This window comes from Diabrotica virgifera, chromosome 7, assembly GCF_917563875.1.
Source record: "Diabrotica virgifera virgifera chromosome 7, PGI_DIABVI_V3a".
In the NCBI taxonomy this organism is placed as follows: domain Eukaryota; kingdom Metazoa; phylum Arthropoda; class Insecta; order Coleoptera; family Chrysomelidae; genus Diabrotica; species Diabrotica virgifera.
In genome coordinates, this window is record NC_065449.1 from 196,550,874 (window position 1) to 196,567,217 (window position 16,344).

General features: G+C 36.2%; 1 protein-coding gene across 2 annotated transcripts in view; it reads left to right on the forward strand.

Annotated features, from left to right (window-relative positions):
• The first annotated feature begins 1,748 nt into the window (after positions 1-1,748).
• The window catches only part of LOC114334913 (uncharacterized), a 122,734-nt gene continuing 108,138 nt past the window's right edge, over positions 1,749-16,344 (forward strand). For both annotated transcript variants that reach the window (XM_050656821.1, XM_028285050.2), the window contains exons 1-2: positions 1,749-2,216; positions 15,110-15,330. In XM_050656821.1, the coding sequence (XP_050512778.1) occupies positions 2,083-2,216; positions 15,110-15,330 (355 nt within the window). In that variant the 5' untranslated portion in view covers positions 1,749-2,082. The remainder of the gene's footprint in view (positions 2,217-15,109; positions 15,331-16,344) is intronic.

A 16,344-nucleotide genomic window follows, 5' to 3' on the forward strand; every position in this document is an offset into this window, starting at 1 on the left:
AAATGTTTCAACTTTTAAACGCCAGATCTAAATAATTAATTGCCTTTCTGGTCAGATGGTAGAAACACAAACAGATTAGCGTGTGTGGTTTCTTTCAGCGACTCAGTCGGTTACTACACCCCAGCAGGCATCGGTAGCTTGCTGAGCCGAAACAATAACAAACCCTCTTACGAGATGTATAAGCAAAACACCCTTTTTTACCAAAAATAAATAAGTATATTATGGAAAATTATTTTCGTTTTAATTAATATTATTTTATATAATTGTTTCCGTCAACACACATACTTACCGGAATACAGAGTCTTTTATTTGAGCTGTATACCTACTTAATTTGAGGGGCTCAGAGCAACAGTGGCCTAACCCACATCCCACAATTTTACCAAAACGCTTTTATTGCATCAAAGTTATTTAAGGATTTTCAGATACACAGTTCAGATTCAGATTTCAAATACTTAAATAAAGGATAACTTTGATGCCATATAAGCGTTTTGATAAAATTGTGGGATTTGGGTTAGGCCACTGTTGCTCTGAGCGCCTCATTTGGTAGTCTAATATAACACATGCTTTCAAACCTACCTCATTCACGTTGAGATTGGTATCGATACATGTCGCAAGTATCAGTATCGCGATACAAATCTCATATTGTATTTGGCTGTCTCAGTATCGCTGTATCAGTATCACAACTCTCTATCTTCATCGTCTAGATCTCTATCGCGTCGCCGTCGCCTCGCTTCGCCGTCGCCGTCTGTATCACTGTCGTGAAACAGATAAAAATATCATGATACGTGTACGCAACTTGTCGCGATACATGTATCGATACCGATCTCAACGTGCATGGGAACCTTAAAGCCCCCATTAACGTTGAGATCAGTATCGATACATGTCGCAAGTATCAGTATCGCGATACAAATCTCATAGTGTATTTGGCTGTCTCAATATCTCTGTATCAGTATCACAACTCTCTATCTTCGTCGTCTACAACTCTATCGCCGCGCCGTCTGCATCACTGTCAAGAAACATAAAAATATCATGATACGTGCATCTCAACTTGTCGCAATACATGTATCGATACCGATCTCAACCCTTTTAAAGACCCCCATTCACGTAGAGATCGGTATTGGTACATATCGCAAGTATCAGTATCGCGACACAAATCTCATAAGGCCCCCATTTACGTTGAGATCGGTATCGATACATGTATCGCGACAAGTTGCGATACCTACATGTATCATGAGATTTGTATCTGTTTCAAGACAGTGATGCAGACGGCGATAGAGTTGTAAACGACGAAGTTGTAATACTGATACAGCGATACTGAGATCGATCAGTGATACCGATCTAAAGGTGAATGGGGCTCTTCACCTGCTGCTACCAGTATTGTTATATTGATTCAGCTATATCTGCTACCAGTCATATGTTTTGTAAATAACTACAGGAAGTGATATCTTTCGACTGATTCATTATGCAAAATTAATATGGGTGTCTATTTCAGATTAGCTGTAACAGAGTGTTTTATGCTTCCCCATTTTAATATGTTGTTTAGCAGGGTGAAACCTTTTTTTTTAAATACTTCCCATAATTTCTCATGTTTATAGTGTTATGAATAACAATTCAATATTTTCATGACTAAAATATTATTTTATTATTTTTGGCCTCCGCTATCTCATTGTCATTTATCAGATTAGGGCAAGGAAAATTTGGTTTTATAACGGTTTTATTTAGTAAACATATTAGTCTCATCTAATTAACTTCAAAATCCTTTTCAATCTCCAATCAATCCTACGTATTCTGCATCTTCCTGTATTTTTATTGGTATAAGCAACTCAATAAAGTTATTTATAAATCGTTCTACTATTCAAACATTTTGAATTTAGAAACTAAACACATAGTCTATATATTAGTTCATTCAGATGTGTTCGAGAGACGTTCCACTATATTAATATCCCTGAATTGGATCACGTTCTGACACATATGGACCGTGTCTAAGAAAACCGTAGTTAATAAAAACATATTTCATCATCTGTAAATACGGTATTGGTACTTATTTAGATTTCTAATGTATGGTAAAGCAAGTTTTAAAAAATGAATAATAATAATAATAACTGTAAATGTGAAACTGACAGTGATAGTGACGAATCTACCTCTGAGGAAGGATCAGATTATTCTGAAGATGAACAGGATTCAAGAGAACCAAGATCAACACAAGGTCGTCGTAGGTGAGTACTTTAATATTTAATTGTTTTATTATCGTTATTTAATTGTATCTAATAAACTATTCTCAAAAGTAACACTTCCGCGTATGTTTTTATTTTTGCATTTGTTGATGTTACCTCCTAACAGGTTTGCTGAATTGCTTGCTTTTTATAAAATGTTTCGTAAACTTTTGTACATGTAGTATGGTATCTTTCTTCTTAAGGTGCCTATCGGTTCTGGATGTTGGCGATCAGCATGGCTATCCTAACTTTGCTTGCTGCTATTCTGAGTAGTCCGGTTGTCGATGTATTAAACCACTTTCTCAGGTTTTGAAGCCAAGATATTCTTCTTCTCCGTGGTCCTCTCTTTCCAAATACCTTGCATTAAAGAATAAATTGCAACAAGCCATATCTCTGTTCTTTCCTCATAACATGGCCAAGATATTCTAGTTTGCGCGCTTTGATTGTGTTAATAATCTCGCATTACTTGCCTATTCTACGTAGAACCTCAACATTAGTCACACGATCCACCCACGAAATTCTCAAAATGCGCCTGTAACACCACATCTCGAATGCCTCGAGTTTTCTCAAAGAAGCCTCGGAAAGTGTCCAGGGCTCTACTACGTATAATAATGTAGAAAATACATAGCAACTGATGATAGAGATTTTGGTAGCAAGAGGTAAATCGTGGCTTCTGAAAAGAGACTTCATCATTATGAACGCTGATCTCGCTCTTCCTATGCATTGTTTTATTTCACTTGAACGGTTCCACTGGTTGTTTATGTTGGTGCCAAGGTATGTGTAGCTGTCGACTCTGTCAATTAGTTGTTGGTTAACCAAAAGCTGTGTATTTAATATTTCGCGCTTACTGACCACCATGTACTTTGTTTTTTTCGTATTGAGATCAAGTCCGTATTCTCTACTTATATCTGATATGCGCGACATTATTCTTTGCAAACCATCTAGACTCTCTGTAAAAACTACAGCGTCGTCGGCATATCTCATGTTCAGACGCACTCCATTGACTAATACGCCTTCCTGTAGTTCTCCCAGCGCTTGCTCGAAGATACATTCAGAGTATATATTAAACAGCACCGGGGACAGGATGCATTCTTGCCTCACTCCTCTATCTATGGAGACTGCCTCCGTCAATTCAATAGTATGGTATAGTTAGACCTAAACCCTAACATCAGAAGTAAAAGTTATCCTCCAATTTCAATTTTTTCTATATGGCCCACATATAGTTCAGTAAAAAGTTACACTATTTCGAGCGTCGGGTTTGGGGGCGAATTGTTATAAAATAGAAGGTTTTCCATATTTTTTATATGTTTGGGCAAATTATAATCTTATTACTGAGGAAACCAGTTTTCTTTAACAGGATTGTGTTTTGTTGTACATGTAATTTGCTATTTCAGTGGCCGGTGGTATATTAGTGATAAGCTCTTGAAGGAACGTCAACCTCACCACCTTCTTAAGTGGCGCTACTTTTTAAGCAAAAAGGGGCTTCCACAGACCTAGGTCTTGGAACTTTCTATATCTTTCCAACAGTAAATTCCAACAAAATAGTTTTAAATGCAGAACATTTTTCTTGCATAATAATGATGACTATAATGCAACGAGTTCCATGTGAACTTATTTATCAGTTCAAGTAAACTTATTCTTCAGTTTCAGTCCTCTTCAAATACAACATCGTCCTCTTCTACATCTTTGTCTATGATGGTTGTGTCCCTATTATCACATCCTAAGCCTGAGCAATTGCTGCATATGCTTGAGCAGCTTAGACCACTCTTACTACACTCACAGTTACGTATTTATTCGTCTTTGCAAGTACACACTATGAGGGAAAGTAATTTCTCGGGAGCTGCAGCACGTACTGTTGTAATAATTGATATCAGGGATTCTTCTTCCAACCCCACTTAAATGGATTCTTCTGCTCATTCAGCCACTGCTGTACCTAGTGGTAGGTTCTTAACGAATGCTTGCTGGAAGCTCCTAAAGTGGGGGATAGTGCAGCTAACTTGAGCAAGGAATGTATGGCCTGCTTTGCAATAGTCTTCAAGTAACAATCTAGATCTTCCATGTTTCTGGCACCAAACATCGGAAGAAGGAAATACTTTTCGGCGTCAGCTACTGCACTGGGGTCAGCTTTGGGGTCATCGAAGACTAAATGTTTTCTACGAAGGGCGTCGTTGACTTGCACCCTTCTATACGGTGTAATTTTCCCCTTCTTGTAAATAATTGATACCGTGTCACATCCTGTAAAGACGTAAACTGCAAGTTGTACCTGCTTTATATTCCCAATGCCTCGCTAAATGTTAGCCAGAATGTAGATTTTTTCCTGCTAATTGCCTTTGTTTGGAATCACCATTTTCAATTACTTCTCTGATAGTGTGTGGACAGTCAACAATACTAGTAGGTGCATGTCATCATCAATAATACAAGATTAAACGCCTTCCTTAGATTCATAAATAGCTGTTAAAAGTATTAATAACGCAGAGTCACATGATGCTTGATGAACTGTGCAACCACATCTTTGCAAGTGTACTGTAAGAAGTGAAATAAGGCCCATTTTGTTATTAGCGTTAGCTAAAAATGGATTGAGTCTTCAACTTTTTTCAATGCTAGGACGTGTTCTGCGTAGGTGTTCTTTATCTTTTGTCTTGCTAGTATCCATCAAATACAACAATATGGATGTTTAATAAAATTCATTAGTTATTTCTTTCCAGCTTTATTTTACTGAAAAATCTAAAAATTACAATAATGTCTACGTGTACACCATCTGTAACTTTGGAACCGTTCGTTTTAGAAGGATGATGCATATAACCTTTTTTGTTTTAAATTTAATGTAGTCCATTTTTTGTATAGATAATTGTTTACACTAAACCGCTTAGTTTTAGAAATATTAACGAAAAACGCAAAAAATATTAATTTATCGACTTCTTACCACCCTCCCCCTCCCATACTCGACCCTTAGATTAGTAACTTTTTACTGAACAATATGTGGGCCCTATAGAACAATTTGGTGCTGGAGGGAATCTTTTAGTTTGGATTTCTGGGTTAGGCCTCTTGTTTTGGTTCAATTGTATTATACTAATGTATAATAAACTTTTCTAATCAGGAATATTTATTTATAAAAAATTAATAATTTTGACGTACGTATAAGATGTATACAGATATTTTATACAGTGCGGTGGAATAAGTGTTCCCCCCTTATTACTAACTTATTTATTTTTAGCACGTAAGCAAAACGCTCGGACAGGTCCAGTTTTACAATAATCATAATATAATAGCATCAATATTTCAAACTTTACGCGGTCCCTCTTCAGGTGACAGTGATAACTTTGATTTCTTTAAATGGGAAAGTACATTACGTTATAAAAGAGAAGGGAAAATTATATAAAAAGTGGCAAGAAACCAGATCCAACACAGATCTTCAAAACTATATGGTCGCGAAAAAGGAAGCGAAAGTAATAGTAGCAAAAGCTAAAGCAGAAGCGTATTCAAACCTATACGATCAACTTAATACCAGGGAAGGCGAAACGAAGATATATAAAATAGCCAAACAGAGAGCAAAGAAAGCAAGATTTTAATCAGATTAGATGTATCCGAGATGAAAATAATAAAATACTAGTTCACGAAAAGGATGTCAAAAAGAGATGGAGAAAGTACTTTGACAGCTTATTAAATGAAGAATTTGACAGACAGCCTGTGGAGTCAACGGAGACTGTAGCAGCAATGGTCACCAAAATAACAAACGAGGAAGTGGCTCAAGCGCTTCAAAAAATAAAGAAAGGAAAAGCGGTAGGAACAGATGATATTTCTGGGGAAGTATTGAAAGCATTGGGAGAGACAGGAACAAGGCGGCTAGCAGGTTTATTTAATAGAATTATGGAAGTTGGACAAATGCCAGACGAATGGAGAAGCAGTATACTAGTACCTGTTTACAAAAACATGGGAGATATATAGCAGTGTACAAACTACAGGGCTATAAAACTGCTTAGCCACACCATGAAAATATGGGAGAGAGTAATTGATAGACGGATACGTGCAGAGACCGACATATCCGAGAATCAATTTGGCTTTATGCAGGGCAGATCAACAACAGACGCAATTTTCATTATAAGGCAGTTGATGGAAAAATACAGGAGTAAAGAAACAAACGCTCATATGGTATTCATTCACTCAATAAGAAAGGTGTCCCTGGTGCATATGTAAAGATTGTGAGGGATATGTATGAGGGAGTAACGATTAGTGTTAGGACAGGTGTATGAGAGACTGATAAATTTCATGTGAAAGTAGAATTGCACCAAGGCTCGGTGCTTAGTCCGTATTTATTCTCATTAGTTTTGGACCAAATAACAGCGAAACTACAGGGTAACATTCCATGGTGCTTAACGTATGCTGATGATGTCGTGTTAGTAGGAAATAGTGAAAGAGACTTAGAACAAAAACTGGAACAGTGTACACGAGCTCTGGAGGAAAAAAGTTTAAAACGTAGTAGGACAAAGACAGAGTATTAGGAATGTTCATTTAAAGATGGAGTTAATACAAATTAAATGGTATCTTTGAATGGTGAACTGATTGTAAAAAGCAATAGTTTTAAGTACCTGGGAGCGGTTTACAGAGTAATGGAGAAATAGATGGAGATGCATGCAGTAGAATTAGGGATGGATGGATGAAGTGGAAGGAAGCGAGTGGTGTGTTGTGTGACAGAAAAGTTCTAATGAATCTGAAAGGAAAATTCTATAAAACAGCCATAAGACGGATGTCGGAGATATGATGTAGGAAAAATACAGGTGTGAATGTTGGGCAGTGAAAAAGAAAGAGGAACAACGAATGCATGTGGCGGAGATGAGAATGCTTAGATGGATGAGTGGAGTGACAAGAAAGGATAAAATTAAAAATGAGTCTATTAGGGGAAGTCTAGGTGTGGCACCAATTGATGCCAAAATGAGAGAGCATAGATTGAGATGGTTTGGTCATGTTCAACGTCGAGACGTTAACCACCCAATACGAAGAATAGCTGAAGTGCAGATTCCTGGAAGGAGTAGGAGAGGAAGACCAAAGAAGACCTGGGGGGAGACGATAAGGCAGGACATGTTGGTAAAGGGGATTAACATTGATGTGGCCCAAGGTAGAATTGTGTGGAGAAATGCAATTAGGGAAGCCGACCCCGCATAGGGATAAGGGAAAGTACATCACGTGACACCTCATTTAAAAGGTTTTGAAAGACTGATTACAAAAATGTATAATACTTTTATCCATTTTGAGACCGCAGGCGCAAAATTTCGGTCGAATTTTTTTAAATGTATTCATTTTTTTCGATTCCTGAGAAAACTAATAAGTATTTTTGAAAAACTTATACGCAGAATGAAATATTCCAGTATTATCGAGGGTCAAAAGTCCCTGAGAACTTCTATAATAATTATTTTAATAAGTCACAGGGGTGAAAAAAAAAAGAAAACTTTGTCGGAATTTTAATTTCAAATATATAATTCAAAAGAAATTTTTGTTTATTCTAAGGGACTTTTAGCACTTGGTAATAATGTAGTCTTTTATTCTGCGTTTAAATTTTTCAAAAATACTTATTAGGTTTCTCATTATCCGAAAAAAATAGATGCGTTTAAAAACAATTCGATCGAAATTTTGCGCCTACGCTCTTAAGAAGGATTAAATTATTATACATTTTTGTAATCAGTATTTCAAACGCTTTTAAATGAGCTATCACATGATGGAGGTACTTTCCCATTTAAAAAAAAATCAAAGTTTTGCCTGTCACCTCAAGAGGGATCGCCTAAAGTTCGAAACATTGATGCTATAATATAATTTCCTTATTTTAAAAATCGACTTGTCCAAGCGTTTTGCTTATGTGCTAGAAATAAATAAGTTATTAAGGGGGAGGGGTAACACTTATTCCATATACTACAATCCAATAATTCCAGCTTAGTCTCGGTAGCGTCTTTTATTTGCTCTTTCGTTTCAAGTCTTGAAAATCTTTTCTACTATAGTTTTCCGACGAAAGTTCCTAGATCTTTTTCGTTTTCGTACACCTTCCACTACCTTTACCCTCGTTGCATTTCTTTCTTGGTAAAAAATGTGTAAAAAATATTTATGTGCTCAAGCTAGTTCTATCGTCAGCGGCATCACAGCTCATTATGAGCCAAAGTTTTCTTCAAAACAATCTAACTTTTACCACTGCCTCTGGCCACTCTTCTTGATGCTGTAACTATAGTAGATTTTAAATCGTCGTCTAAGTTGTGTTTTTACATAGGTCTCGGCCTTCCTCTGACTCGTGGTCCAATCGCCACTCCTCGGTCAAAAACCTTACTGACTGTTCCACCTTCGACTCGACTGAATACATGTTCTATCCGTCGAAGGCATGCTAGCTTAATAAATTTTACGTCAGGTTCCCCGAAACTTCTATACAAGTCAAAGTTGTAACGCATGCTCCACAAACCTTGTTCTTTTCTTCCCCCATATTATAGTCTTCTCCAATCACAATAAAGATGCACTAGAAATAAATAAGCACGAGGAGCACTCCCAAATCATGATTTAGGAGTGCTCCTCGAATATTCAACGTTTTAGTTTGTTTATTTCTATATAGTGCATTTTTATTGTGATTGTAGTGTTAACATTTGTGCCTCAGATTATCGAATCGACTATACCTACAGTAGGAAAAATGAAAGAATACCCATGAACAAACATATAAAACACGCTGTATTTTCCTGTCACCGTGTCACACAAAAAATTGGCCAGCACAAGAACATGTAATAATTATTGTTACATGTACTTGAACTGGACAATTTTCTTTGTGACACGGTGACAGGAAAATACAGCGTGTTTTATATGTTCGCTCATGGGTATTCTTTCATTTTTCCGACTATGAAATGTTTCATATGTGGTCACTATTATTCTTTTAATTTCTTCGCTGACGTTGTTATTTTGAGTCAACAGTGAGTCTAGATATTCCAGTTCTAAATCGTCAATTATTATTGCTCTAGGTGTCTAGTTGCTTGACCAAGTACAACGCATATATTTGGTCTTTTGGACATTTATATTTCGTACCATTCTCTGTGCAGATGCACTTGCACCGGTTATTGCACATTCTCGTGCAATAACCGGTGTGCACTGGTCAGAGATTCTGTAGACCTAGCTAGGATGTCGAGGTCTTCTGAATATTCAACAACATGCATTACACATTTATTAAAGATAGTGTCATTTGTGTTCTCATTGCGTTGATAATTTTCAAAGTTCTATGTACTTATATTAATCACGGACGTACGTTTTTTCTGTCACTTCGAGCTTAATGCGTTAGAACGAATTCGACAAACTATGACGCACTGAAAGAAGTGTTTGGGATAAACTGTACAAGATTGTTTCTTTGTAGATTTTTCTAAAAAATTACTTTATATATGATTGATTTATTAGTATGTGTAATTATTCTATAGACAGTGGAAGAAATAAAACTAACGTAATTTAAATTACATTTTAAATGACGTCAATATAGTAGCGGAATGTTATTTTTGTAAACTTCTGTTACCTTCTGATATATTCACGGTATAGTCTGTTTTATTTCAGGAAAAATTGATAAAGGTGTAATACTGATTTAACTTCCAGGTTCAGAAAGCATCGAGTTAAAATCAATTGCCTTGCATTCCAAGCAAATATTTATAGAATCGTGAAATAATTCGTGGTTTCAAAAATTAAAATTCTATTTTCCTACCCAAATTTGCCAGCTTCTCGTACACTGATATTCAATATTTTAATGATGAAAAATAGTTTTTAAAAACGATTTTTCGGTTGAAAACTAATGATGTTAGGCTGTTTTGAATGCTGTATTTATGTAACATACTAATATAAAAAATCACAAATATGCTACTTTAAATCAAAAGAGAAGTTGGAAGACATAACTAATAATAAATATTCTATTCAAATATAACTTAGTGTTTTGTACAATGAAATGGAAGGCAAAACAACTATCATTAATATTCAACAATTTCAGAAAAACAGTTGAAAATGGAATGAAGGTAGAAGGCTACTAAAATATATAATAATTAGATAAATAAGGAAATAATTTTAGCTTTTGGGCTCGTACGTTTCTATTTTTCTGTTATTTCGTCTTTTATCACTTTTATCCTGTCTCTTGCAGTATTTGACTTGGACTTTCAAATTTATGTTTATTTTTCGAATGAGACACTGATGTAGCTTCCATTATTTTGATGGTTACACGGTAGATTTTATACCAAACAATGCAGTATAAATGATTCCCTAAAGCTTCATTTACACGGGCAAGTTTACTGGCTGAAAGTACATGCGACCACTAAACTTGCCATTTTTTAAACAACAGGAAAGTGCTAGTAAGTGCAGTTTTCTGTTGTTGAGACATGGAAAGCTTAGTGACCGCAAGTGCCTACTTTCAGCCAGTAAACTTGTTAAGTGTAAATGAAGCCTAACTGTATGTTAAGTGTCAGCATAAAAGTATTGCAGATTTTATGTGATCACAATACGCAGTGCTGCGAGAGATATCTAATAATTTTGAACACAAAAAAAAACAAAAATTATGATTGTCAGTACAGAAGAAGATTGAAGATAAAAGAATCATCAAAAGCCTTGATATAAAATTACGCCAGGCACGCGTTCAATAAAATGAAAGCAGTTTTGTCCAATAAAAACCTTGTAGTAGAAATTAGAACTGGATTATTGGAGTCAGAGCCTGGACAATTAAGGATGCAATTGTAACTAGAATTACTACCTTTGAGATGTGGTGCTAACACATAAAAAACTCAAAAATCTAAAGAAAGATTATGATGAAAGAAAAAGAATTGCTGCGATTGGTTATACAAGGTCAGATAATAGAAAAAGTCATGGAGTTTAAATATCTAGGCACCACACTATCTAGCTACGGAAAGCTCGAAACAGAAGTGGAAGATCAAGTGAATAAAACAAACAGAGCCGCAGGTTGCCTGAATAAAACAATATGGACAAATAAAAATATGGAAAAAGAAGTAAAAGGCAGAATTTTCAAAACAGTCATTAGACCAATAATGACATACATTGCAGAAACACGACCTGATGCAGAAAGGACAAAAAGAATGCTAGAAACAGCAGAAATGAAAACCCTTCGAATAATCGATGGTAAGACACTACAGGATAGAGCTAGAAATGCAGATATACGACGGAGATACAAGGTGGACAACATTAATAACTGGGTAGAAAATGGAAGAGTAGAATGGAATGACCACATAAGCCGAATGACAAAAAAAAGAGAGTAGTAAAAATGGCGAAAGACGGTTCTCCAATAAGAAGATGATCTGCGGGAGACCACGAAAACGATGGAATGACAACGTACTGGAGGCACATTGAAAAATAGACAGAGTCATGTCTACACGAAAAGAAGAAAAAGAAGAAGGATTTAGGTGGTGAAAGGAAAGAGAGGACCGGGGTACGATGCGATGCACATCCTGGTTGAAAAATTTAAAGCAATGCAGTAAAAAAGAACAATAGAAGCCTTCAAGACTTTTGCAGCCGTGATGATCGCCCCAATCCCTAAAGGATAAGGCACATTAAGTAGAAGATTGATTTGTTAAATTTTTCCCTAATGCTTGGATCTAAAAAATTTAGGAATTTAGTGTGAGTCTTATCTTTGACAGGATTTTTTATTATTTGATTTTAAATTTATTGTTTTTATTTTATTCCAATTTACTGTTGTATTAATTCATACAATATGCGACCTCGAAATATACAGTTACATATACTACGTTCGCCATCCTTGGACGTTTAAAGTGCTACACGTGATTTCCCTCTTTCTCTGTTTCTCTTTTCGACCTGTTGAAATCTAGGACTGGGTTTCTCTTACTAAAAGCAGAATTGCCCCCCTCCAGTATCCGATGGGGCTCCCTCCGTTGGAGGTGTGGATTACCACCCGGGGAACTCCATTCTTATTTTTCATCCTGCTTCTTGTATGTTCTCCCTTTGTTATTTTTACATGTGCCAGTATGCTAAAGCCTGACGTCAAAACCCCCACTTTGGAGAACCTGTACTATTAGCCGCCCATTCTGGGTTCGACGCTGTTTGCAGCCGCCCACTCTGGGTCAGACGCTGCTTGATTTCATATTAACCCTAAAATCCGGGGTCGCCACTTGCGACATCCTCGCCGTACCGAACGTCTTCCTCTCCACCGTGACTTCCGTTGTGGTCTTCATCCGTAACTCTGGACAAGGGACCCTAAGGAAGTACTAGTTTCCCGGACTAGGAAATACCTGAAATATTTGGAGGGCAGGGAATGATTAATTTTTCCTGATAGGACTATTCAAGGAGTTCCTTGGTACCCAACATCGAGACTTGGTACACCGAGCAAGAGATAACCAGCAGATTAGCACAGACAAGAACGTGTATTAAACAAATGAACGGGGTATTGTGGGATAGACAGATTACCAAAAATACAAAGAAGAGAATATATTACACCTTGGTAAGTAGTATAATGATCTATGGAGCAGAGAATTGGGTAATAAACAAACGAAACTGGTCCAAAATTACAGCAACTGAGATGGAATTCATTAGAAGAAGCTGCAGAGTAACAAGAATAGATTGCATTAGAAATGAGGATATAAAACGAATAATGTCACTAGAACGTTTTTTTTGTTAAGTATAGAAAAACTTTTTTAATTTGGTATGGACATGTGAGAACAGCAGATCGTACAATGTGGATATCCAAGATTTCGAATTGGAACCCAATAGGAAAGAGAAGAAGAGGTAGATACCGGGGATAATGAAGGGATGAAGTGGTCGAGGCCAAGGAAAGACGAGACCTTAGAGACGGAGAATGGCAGAACAGAAACGACTGGAGACGTTGGTTGAAAGAAGGAAGGCAGCGACAGCTGTAAAAATCCTTATACAGATAGAGATAGATTACGTTTGCTTCCAAGGTAAGCTAAGACGCCTGATCCGTGGGTTTGTCGCATTTTCGCAGCTTGTCACTGGTTAGAAATTAATTTGTAAATAATTAATGAATTTATCATCAATGAGAAGCTGCGACTACATAACAAACCCACCGATCAGGCGTCTGAAACTGGCGTCTTAGCTTATATTACCTTGAAAGCCAACGAAGTACAGTATGGTTCGATTGAACCCTCTATACTCTGGGTATTGAGATTTTGAAGAGGAAGGACTGATGAAATAGGGGAAAACCCGGAAGAGAAGTAATTTAAGATACTAAGAAGAGAGGCTTAGCTCAGAAGAACAAATCAAATCATGGGCAAAGAGACACTAAATCTCAAGTGAGTATTCGGGCTAGCTTCAATACACTGAATAGGGGCTTTGAGATATAAAACAGATATATGGGATAATTAAATGATAGAAACAAGAGAGAGAATGAGACCTGTCAATACAACAATTTAAGGCAACTAGATAAGAACACTGAAGATAGAGTGATATAAAGGTACGACAAGGAAAGAAGAAGAAGGGCGCAACTCGAACAGATCGCTCGGCTTTCTGGACCGAGAATTTTAAAAGTTCGAGTTTTTGAAGTAACGAACGACAGGAAATAAATGACAGTTGATACAATGACCTGAAATACAAAAAAAAACAAATATTCAATATGAATCTTGTCTTGCAGTATGATATACTGGTAATAGAGACTGAAATAAAAAATTAACCTTACTAATAACAAATATATTTAAAATAAATATGTTATAAATAAACAATTAATATATATAAAGCGGAAACTGAATAAGAGTGGCAGTTGGTGGTATATAGATTGAACAGGACCTAATAGCCACTTAACAAGCAAATAACCACTACCACTGTGCCAAACAAAGGTATTAATATCAAAATCCAAAACAAAGTCCGTTGGAATAATAAAACGTCTTACAACTAAAAGTTAGTAATATTACTTAAAATGACTCCACTAGAATAAGATACACGAAAAGAACATCTACGGTTGCAAAAAAAATAAGTATCTCACCTGGCAAAAATATTAATTATATAAATGAGGTGGTCAGCACTCTTTATATCCTATTTAAAAGAAAAACCATATTAGGCATATTCCCTACTTTTAAAACCACATAAATTTTAACAACCCTATTTCATATCAAATTTTAATATGCAATTATTTATAATGATTATTTACCAAGACCTGATTTTATTTATTTGAAAAGAAGACTATTACTTATCAAAAATGAATAACCATTTTCAATTTCGTTGCAAAACGAAAATACAGCCGCATCATATTCTAGTCCAATCAGAGAGTGCAGCAAGCACCTCTACCGGTTTCGAAACTTATTAGTCTCTCATCAGGAGACACATATGTTGCTCTCTCTGATCCAACCAAAACAAACCCCGGCGTGCAATCACGGATTGCAACGAACGAAATGGCATAGATGCCCTAGCGGCAACTGCTAGCAAAAGACTAAGTTTTCAATCTAATGGCATATAAAACAACATAATGTTACTCTACATCCCACCAGACTGAAAACAATGGGAACCTTCTCTGGTTACACCTCCAAGGCTTCTACAATTTGCAAGTCATAACGGATGCTGAGACTAATGAAGATGAGGGAATTCCCTCATCCATAACTATATGTATTCCATTTTCATCGGATATTTTCCAAATCCGTCACTTAAAAGGCGAGAATAGATCTCGTTTCGGCGTGCTGACTAATGAGTTATTCTTGACCAAATAAAGTTCTCCACTTTCGCATCGCGCAAAGGAGCTTAAGTGGCGGCCTCTGCGCCGGTTGCAAAGCTCGCCATAGGCGGATCGAAGCAAAATTTTTGAAGGGGTAACGGTTAACCGTTACACTATGTTCGAGTATTTATTCTATTCATAACAATTACCGCCAGAATCTTATCTTATTATTATATTTCCATTATTATTGTTTGCATTGGAGAATTGCGCAATTTACTAAAATACTTTTCAGGGGGCGTCGAAAACATCACCGCAGAAAAAAAATAGTATGGCCCCCTCCTTCAAATGCTACTCCATCTACTTCCACATATATGAATTGGAATCTGAGACCATTGCATATTGGGAACCCAAAGCTTGGCGACAAAATGCAACTTTTTTCTCAGACCGGTCATCATTTAGCAGTGTATGCTGATGGAGAAGTCAGGGGTACACGAGATGAAAATGATCTACATAGTAAGTAAATATAAAATAAAACCGTACTTTTGGTTTATCAAATCTGACAGGTTAACCTTTAAACGCCCAAGGGTGGGTAAAAAATGTCCACCTAATGCGTATTCCCTTGTAACATATTTATTACGTGTTTAAAAATTTTTCAAAAATTATTTATTGTTAAAAAGACAGTCTTTTATCGAATGTTAAATTGTTTCTACCGATATTTTTGAAAATAAAAGTAATAGCTTAAGTTAAATATGGGTTGGCATAAAAAGTACACCCTTGGTAAAACTTGTTACTCAAGGTTTCTATATAATTTCTCGTTGGTAGCAACATAATCCATATAATTATTGACGTATAATTACATAATCGACATAATTATCCGCCAATGAGGAGGCTGAAAGGAAGAATATGGAGAAAATCGACAAATTTGAATTACTGCCTTTTACTGGTATGTTAATTTTGATGTACATTGTAATTTTGTTGTGAGATTTTTAAATTGTTTGTATTAATATTTTACAAAATTCTGTGTTTATTAAGCATAATATCCTTAAGTTTAATCCATTTCCAACAACTTTCAATAAATACATTAGCTATTTTCGAGGTGGACATTTTTTACCCACCCTTGGACGTACATGGAACCTAAAAAAGGTTGGGCGTTTAAGAGTTAAGGCTTTGGCCACACGAACGATTTTTTACGTCGCGATAATTTACGGCGCCCATTGGTTTGACTACCTCCTCCACCAATTTTAGATGAAATCATTTCATCTATAATTGGTGGAGGAGGTAGTCAAACCAATGGGCGCCGTAAATTATCGCGCCGTAAAAAATCGCCCGTGTGGCCAAAGCGTTAGAGTTAATAAAACACTAAAACGAAAAATAGAAATATCAAATTTAAGCTATGAAATAAACATCCTCATAAGAAACGTTTCTTTTTTTGGATAAATTTTGCAACCCCATCTTTCGACTCCCATTTTTCTCCTTAACTCCAGGGGATCATGGCCCACATTTTGGGAATCACTGTTCTATCGAAAC